The sequence below is a fragment of the Poecilia latipinna genome, unplaced genomic scaffold (assembly GCF_001443285.1).
Source record: "Poecilia latipinna isolate Pla-1442-1.1 unplaced genomic scaffold, P_latipinna-1.0 Scaffold1535, whole genome shotgun sequence".
In the NCBI taxonomy this organism is placed as follows: domain Eukaryota; kingdom Metazoa; phylum Chordata; class Actinopteri; order Cyprinodontiformes; family Poeciliidae; genus Poecilia; species Poecilia latipinna.
The window spans coordinates 18,847-26,998 of record NW_015114151.1 but is presented as its reverse complement, the minus strand read 5'-3'; the positions used below and the strand labels follow the sequence as shown (position 1 = coordinate 26,998).

The 8,152-nt window shown below is 38.1% G+C and overlaps 1 protein-coding gene across 4 annotated transcripts in view; it reads right to left on the bottom strand.

Annotated features, from left to right (window-relative positions):
• Positions 1-3,465: 3,465 nt before the first annotated feature.
• fxyd6 (FXYD domain containing ion transport regulator 6) overlaps positions 3,466-8,152 on the bottom strand; it is a 13,403-nt gene continuing 8,716 nt past the window's right edge. For 2 of the 4 annotated variants that reach the window (XM_015058354.1, XM_015058353.1), the window contains exons 2-8: positions 7,840-7,893; positions 7,427-7,450; positions 5,941-5,976; positions 5,726-5,800; positions 5,487-5,523; positions 5,331-5,380; positions 3,466-3,903 (exon numbers count right to left, since the gene is read on the bottom strand). In XM_015058354.1, coding sequence (XP_014913840.1) covers positions 3,866-3,903; positions 5,331-5,380; positions 5,487-5,523; positions 5,726-5,800; positions 5,941-5,976; positions 7,427-7,450; positions 7,840-7,888 — 309 coding nt within the window. In that variant the 5' untranslated portion in view covers positions 7,889-7,893 and the 3' untranslated portion in view covers positions 3,466-3,865. The remainder of the gene's footprint in view (positions 3,904-5,330; positions 5,381-5,486; positions 5,524-5,725; positions 5,801-5,940; positions 5,977-7,426; positions 7,451-7,839; positions 7,894-8,152) is intronic. The other 2 variants (XM_015058356.1, XM_015058355.1) reach the window with 1 other exon arrangement.

Genomic DNA, 8,152 nt, shown 5'->3' with positions numbered 1-8,152 from the left:
GTGATTGCGTAATTGCACGGTGTCATGCTAAAGTGTTTTTCCACTTGTTATCAAGCGGTAATGAGCAGCTTCACTCACCTTTTGCCGAAGACATGGTGCTTTGTCTGTGCGGGTTCTCTTGACTCAGCTGTACGAACAGAAAGCAGAAAGTGAACAAAACTTTAACAACAAGCGCATGCCGCGTCAAAAATATCCAAAAGATTAAGTCATTTATTGCAGTTCTTGCAGTCATTGTTGCCGAGTTTTCTCAGCGGGTTTGATGTCTGAACGCTTTTGGTAGCAGTGAAGGTGAAAGTATTTCATTTAAGATGGCCTTCATTTTAAAGTACGCCTAAAGAACCGCTGAAGTTCATTAATTTCAGCTTCTTTATTTTAGATGAACGCTCAATGAAAGGCACAGAAACTCTATGCGGTGTGTGTTCTGACAAATTGCCTCATTAGGTTTCCTGCTGCAGCCACAATGTGACTGCCTTGATCTTTGCTGGGAATTTAAAGAGGCTAATGGTATTATTGATCTTTTACTCTCCATTCCTTCTACCATTACCCTTGAACTACACACACACACACACACACACACCCCTACACACACGTACACACACATACACACACAGAGAAAACCTTTTAATTCAAGCTCCATCTTTTGACCTATAATCATTAACTCCCACAGATTAACAGACTAACATTTTCCTTGGTGGTCTCTCCTTTCAGCTGAAACGCGCCTCACTGAATTATGGACTTTACTGCTGTATGTATTATGTGTCCTGGCCTTTTCCATCCACCAGTGAGCTTGAGGACGTTCACCAAGGGGAAAGAGGTTACTCATTAATGCATTATGGCGGCGATATTCATTAACCTTGAACCTTGAAAGGTCAGATAAAAGTAATAGACGGAGTATGAAAAACTAGCTGCGCTTTCCGCGGTGTTGACACAAAGTGACTTTAACGAAGACGCACAGCAAAAACAATATCTTAAAAAAAAAAAAAAGTGAAATTGATAAGAACACCCAAATGAAGTAATCTAAATGTACTTTTTAACTTATATACCTATTTAACGTGTATCACCGGTTTGGAGAAAATACTTTTTACATACAAACTGCATCTTTTTCCACACAAAACATGATATCAACTTTGCCAAGAAGACACTTCACCCTTTCTTACACAGTCGTAATATACATTACACCTGTGAGCACCATAACTATGAATCTGAAATTATTTTCAACGACAAGCATAGTTTATTTATGAAATATTCTTACAAAACGAGGAATAACCTACCTGAGCTGCTGAATGTTCTGTGTTACCTCTGTCCAGGTGTGTGTGGGCAGGTGTGGGTGGTCCTGTCTGCAACCCATCTTCCAAACTTACAGATCCACCCCCTTGCACACACACATACCTACACAGACACACACACACACACACACACACATACAAGTTTTCCATTCCTTCCACATTACTTCAGTGCAACCACTTGGTTACATATTTACAGTCTCATAAACTTAGTGCAGATATAGAGAAGAAGAGGCAACCTTTGGAATCGTTAAAGGAAAAGAGGAGGACGTTACAATCTAAGTTGTTGCAAAAGACGCCCCTTCCACACGCGCTGCTTCAAAGCTTTGACAATGAAACAACCTTGACTGACATTGATGGAGGGTTGGTGTCGTCTTAATGCTTTCAACCATGAAACACTCTGGAGAGAAGGAGATGTTTTACAGAAGAAGAAAAAAAATGAATAAAGGCACACTCTGTCTTTGAACACACTTTTATTCAATTATGCCAAAAGCACAACAGGTTGCTACACAACAAGGCTTTATGCAGGAGATGAACACAGCAGTAGTTGTACAGCAGTCTGTTCCCACTCTTTGCTTTAGCTCGCGTTTAGCTACTTTTAACACAGACTGGCACAGAAATAACACACAGCTTTTGAGATTAAACCTCTCAAACAGAGCATCCACACTTTGTCTTTCAGAGAATGTGTAGTCATTTGAAAAGAAAAGGAAAAAAAAACTGTGACAGTGGAAAGCAAAAATAATAACAGGAAAAGAAGACTTCCCCCGCTTTGAAGAGCTTGCAGCGCTAGTGACTGCAAGCAGAGGGGAAGCTAATCACTGCCTGCTAGAGACCGGTTAATCCCAGTGGAGCCAGTGACGCGGCAGTGCAGTAGATATGTAGAGAATAAAGGCAGTGACACAGCTGATGTGTGAGCTCTCTCCACTGCGGGTGGTTAAAAAAACACACACACACACACAACAGTGGAGGAGCCCGTGCAGAAACCTGCGAATCCCGCTCAGAGAGCAACGCTGAGATTGTCTTGTAAAAGGCTAACCTACATGGAGAGATGCACAACCACAGCAGATGTGATGTGTTCACAATCCTGCACACCAAACAATAAACATCCAGGGCCGGACTTAAGAAAAAGGGGGACCGAGGCAGTAGCCTGGGGGCATTGCATTTTGGGGGGTTGTTGTTAAAGATGCAGAATGTAACTTTTAAAAATAAAACAAAAAAACATGTTTCTTTACATATTTATTAAAACTGTCACCGTGTTGTCATATTATTAAACAGTTGATGTGCGGAAGAAGTTAAGCTCCTCTGCCTTCTCCATGAGGTCCTACTGCTGTCTGCAAAAATACACCAGTCAGTCAGAAACAACCAATCAGATCCAGGAGGAGGGGTCTTAGCACTGTCAATCACCTTCATGTATGTGCTGCTCACACCCTTCTTGTTATCTGCTTTGCGGCAGCTCCTTCCTGACAATGGAGCTTGCCGTGAACATGCAGGCTAGTAAGCATGACCACCAATTGACGGCGAGTAAACAGTCTTCCTGAAATTATCAGCCGTTTCCTCCCCGTTAGCGTAGCTGCAGCTCATACATCAGAGTGATTGACAACACTAAGACCCTCCTGCTGGCTCTGACGGAGCAGTGTATTTCTGCATTTGGCAGTAGGACCACAGCTCTAGCATAGGTGGTGCAATATTTTGGGCCAACACGTCTCTTTTCAGCAGACACAGTTTACATGTCTACATCATATAATAAAATGTGATTTCATAAAATATAATATAGGATCATGCAAAAAAATCAAAATAAAATACATTTCCAATGGATAACTATTCAATTATGCTAATTGACTTAGAATTTCAACACAATAAACTACAGTGAAATAAATATATACATATAAATAAAACATAAGCTATGCAACATGTTAGTCACAATAAGTATGTTTTTTTTCTTTTTTACTTCATTCATAAACATTACTTTAATCTTTCACTGGAACGGATTTACCCTGTGGGCCCACATTCTCCTAAATCCAGCCCTGCACACATGTTCACCCAAACACGCCTAACCACTCAAACACACACATAGATCTCGTATATTTGACTAAATAGCTCATATGTAAAGTATTTAAATTTAAATACTGTATATATGCATATATCTTATCATATACATGTGACAATTTTTAACTTTTTTGTTCCTCAGGACGACTGAGAAAACGAGCAACAGATTCACGAATCCTAAAACCTAAAGTCAGTTAGATAGAAGAACAACAAAACATCTGAACTCACAACACTAAAAATATCTCGAGAATTTATAAGACAAACTTGTGCCAAAAGATGCCACAACAAACTGCAGTGAAAGACCATCACAGAAAAGGCACAGCATTTGACAAGAGCACTGAAGGACTACTCACACACACACACACAAAATGAACACCTGGCAAAATATCTACTCACTTGTTACATTTTTGTAAACGTATACAACTTGTCCTCACCCTCCCGTATAGGTAACTAGAATAAACCTCACGTCGTTTTTTTTTTAAATATTGTTTTTAAAACATTATTGTTGCTTCCTTTCTGAAACCGCTCCCGTTGCCTCAGTTTTCTGCTGGAGTCTCTTTGGCAGCCGCTGCAGCTGAAACGGGTCAGAGAAATAGGTTTTAGATTCAGTACAGTGGAGTATGCCAGCTACCATGCAATGTATTTATAGTGTGGGAGATCTGCAAAAAGTAGCCCACGACTTGGAAGGAAAACAACACTTTCTTTGTGCAAATTTAATAAACCAAAATGCAAAGAATGTGTCATGCATTCGTTTTTCACCTCGTTTTTACTGATTATTCTCAGATAAGTCCAGTACAACCATTTGCTCCGTATGTACCAAATAGAGTTCACCTGCATGTAGCTGAATTTCAGTACAAACGAGTTCCGTAAAAGGACTTAGAGAAATTTACGTGAACAAACAGCATCACGAGAAACGCATCTCAGACAAGTTGGGAAAAGTTAAGACAGATTTGTGTTTTAAAAATACATTCTAAGCTGTGAAAATTCAACAGAGCGCTGTTTAATTATTCAAAAATAGAAAGGAAATGAGAAAATCGGCAAAACTACCAAGTCTCCTGATAAATTGATAGACCAGGCAAGAAAATAATTAGAAACAGCCAAAAGGCAGTGGGGGACCAACTATCAGTCACACACTCTACTAATTTTTGCTTTGAAGACAATTAGTAAGAGGAAAGGGATTGCTGAAAGAAAGCATAGGAAGTACTGTGGAAGGCATAAGAAGATGATCAAGTCAATAAAGTCGAAAAAAAAAATACATTGGATTTTGTGGCTATTATGGGACAAAACGGCATGAAAATGTGCACATCTTCCATTAGGATTAGTTCTTAATAGAGGGGAAATTAAATTGTGTATGCAAAAAAAGGCACCACCAGCTTGCATTTTCATCATGTTACATTTTTGCTTTATCAATAAATTTGGTGAAGTTTTAGTCTTAACATCTGACAGAAATGACTTTAACGTGAAGTAACTCAGGTTCTGACACGGACTTAGAGTTTTTACAAGTCCACAGTGTCACCACTGAGACCGTTTCAATTGAATGTGCTTTGAAAGTCAAAAAATGCAGCATGTCTGAGGTTAGCTTTAGAAAATGATCAATTACTCTGCTCTTATTTTCATTATGAGGACCCAGGTTAACGCTCAGCAGACCTTTACGTTATTTATTCAACACTTTGCAAAGCTTGAAAATCGCCAAAACAAGGACTTTTTGCTCACTTAAAGTAAAAAAAAAAATATATATATATATATATATATATATATATATAAACATTCAGATAGAATTTTTTAATGGCCTTTGATGGAATATGAGACTGCTAAGAATACACATTACTAACATATACTAAAATGGTTTAAATATTTCATAGCAGTAGACATGACATGTTGAAAGCTAAGCAAGCAAAACCTAATGCTAAAGAAAAGGGGTTTGCTAAATTCAACACAGAATTTGTTATGTGTATTTTGGTCGCTCTCAAAGGCATCAACTTATATTTATGTTATTGTTACCCTTGGTGACAATGAGGTTCTCCTCTTGCACCTCTTCACCTCCAGGGGCTCTGCAGAGAGAGTTTACAGGTTGTCAGCATTACTAACTAATGATAGACAAAAACGTTAAAAGTCTGTTATGACCAAGTCTTCTTCTTCTTCTCTTCAGAAACTCACCTGGGCTTCTGTTTTCCTCCACAGCGGCATCGTCGACCTACAAGCAGACACAAATCATTGCCTGACCTCTAAATATGTCATAAGAATGACATGTTTCTTACATTATCATGGTTGAAAATGTAAAGAAGCGCTAATATAATTACAAGGACATCCTGTGAGACCTCTATTTTCGATTCTGTTTGAAATTATTTTGAGTGCACGTAGATGTGATCAGACAGAGAAAGCAGAAATATTCTTACTGAGGATTAGAAGGATGCCCAGCATAAACAGGATCACAGCAAACGTCAATCCCCCAATTCTCAAACTCTCATAATCTGGAAAAAAAGAAAGAAAGAAAAAAGAAATGCAATAATTTATGCATCTTGTAAAGAAATGTGTGAGCTATTGATTTCATACATGTGTCTGACAACACTTTGGTCACTCAGCATTTGCAAGTCGTCTGCTTTAAACTTACCGTAAATAAAAGGATTTTCAGCCACTGAATGCTCCTCTGTGGACGTAAAGAACAAAGAAAATCTCACAGGACAAATAAAAGTATGTGCTATTCTCAGTTACATTTTAAATACATTTCAAAGTAATTTAATGATATCTCTTAAAATACATTTTTAATGTATTGCCCACCTGTAGCTGAACTCATTTAAGGAAATTGTCACAAAGTGTATTAGACATATCAGCCAGAACATTCATCTCAGAGCACACTCCTCCTGGGGGCTGCTGTGTCCCCTAGAGATGAATTCTGGGAAATTGCAAATCAGACCTCCTGCGGTTTCCGTTCTGCAGCGGCTTTACTTCTTGCCAGTCTTCCATGAATCCTTCTACAGATTCTTCCACCAAGCTGTGGATGTCTGCAGCTTCGAAAAGGTTTCTATTGGCCTGATGGCTGCTTCTCTTTTTAATGCTTTCCTGCACCAGCCGTCGGTTTGATGGCTTCCCAGCTGTGACATTTTTCTTTTTTTTTTCCATTTTGTATAATAGATTGAACTGGACTCTATGAGATGATCAAAGTTTTATAACCTAACCCTGTTTTAAACTTCTCAACAACTTTTTCTCTGACCTACAAGTTTTGTTTCTTGGACTTTATGATCATGATGTTTAACCACTAAAAAATAAAATAAAAAAATAAAAAACCTGTGGCTGCCATTAACAGATGTATTTATACCTAGATTAAGTTTCACACAGCCGGATTGTATTTTCTAAATGCACGGCTCATGACGTCAGCCTATTATACAGGATTTAAATTAGGTGGTAAAGAGGACAAAACAAATTACATTTCATATCTTCATTGGTGAAAAAAAATTAAATCATATATATTATTCACTTCCACTTCACAATGATGACCTGTTTTTTCTCTTTCTTGTTTCTTTCGAATAACAACAACAAAATGGTGTGTAAAAAAAATCCAAAAAAGTTCCTAAAAGAGAGCAGGGATAAAGCTTTATCCAGTCTTTACCCCAAAGCTTGCCTATATTTTCTAGTCTACTTAAACTACTTTAAATCACCTGAAATCCTATCAACATACATTTAGATTTGTAGCTATGATGTTATAAAGTAAAACAAGTTTAAGAGGAATTAATGCTTTACAATACATTGTAGGGCATCCTCTTCAAAGCTAAGTTTTCCTCAATAGTATTTTGAACTTCTGTTGGACTTTGACCAAAATAAATATTTTTTTTCCCTACTAGAAATAAGTTAAAACCAGTATAAATAAACTGCCTAAGTCCAAAAACACACAACAGGAACAACACTGGAGAGGCTCAAGAACAACTAATCAAGATCAACTAGTTAAGCAGTTTTAATTTGGTCAAAAAAAAGAGAGAAAAAATCACTAATATGGTATTGACATTTTTCCCACTGTTTACTCTTGTGCACATGTCTTTATGGGGATGATCTAGAAACCAAATGTTCAGTTTTAACCCTGTTAGTAAATGTAGGGCACTCACCCATAACACTGGAGTCTGATTCAGCTGAAAAGCACAGACAAGATGGGGAGGTTAGAGGAAGACTGAAGGAAAAAAGAGGCAACACAGGAGATGAGATGGAAATGACTTGGTGTATGTTTGTTTTCAAAAGTGTCTCAAAATAGCACAGGTTATATTTTTAAGCAGAAAAAGACTATTTTATATATCATTATATGTTAAGAGACCTCACACACTGAGTGGGTGAGCCAGTGTGTACATCTGACTCATGAAGCCTTTAGGTGGTAATTGATATTTTTGCTAAACGTCTCACCAAGGCTGGCTTTACTTCCCCCCCCCAACCCCAAAGCAACCCTGCCTGCTCAAACAGCGCCTCCTTATGGGTGCTTTGCGAACGTCCAAGCGTGTTTCTTTTTGGTAAGCAGGGGAGCACTTACCGGCTACACACACCAGGAGTGAGGAGAGGAAGAGCAAAACCGTTTCCATGGCAACTGTTGACAGAGTAAGAAAGAGTGAAAGGGAGAGAAGACATAAGAAACTCCAGTGAATGAGGTAAAAGCACACACTGCTACAACCATATATATTTGCATATGTCTCTTAGAAATAACAATATTTGATTGTTTTTGCATTAACAAAATAAATTCAAATTTATAATCAACAGGAACCAAATGACACATCGTCAGCTGCGTCCAAACCTCTGGAGGTTGACAGATGTTTAAAAGCCCGCAGATATATATATATATATATATA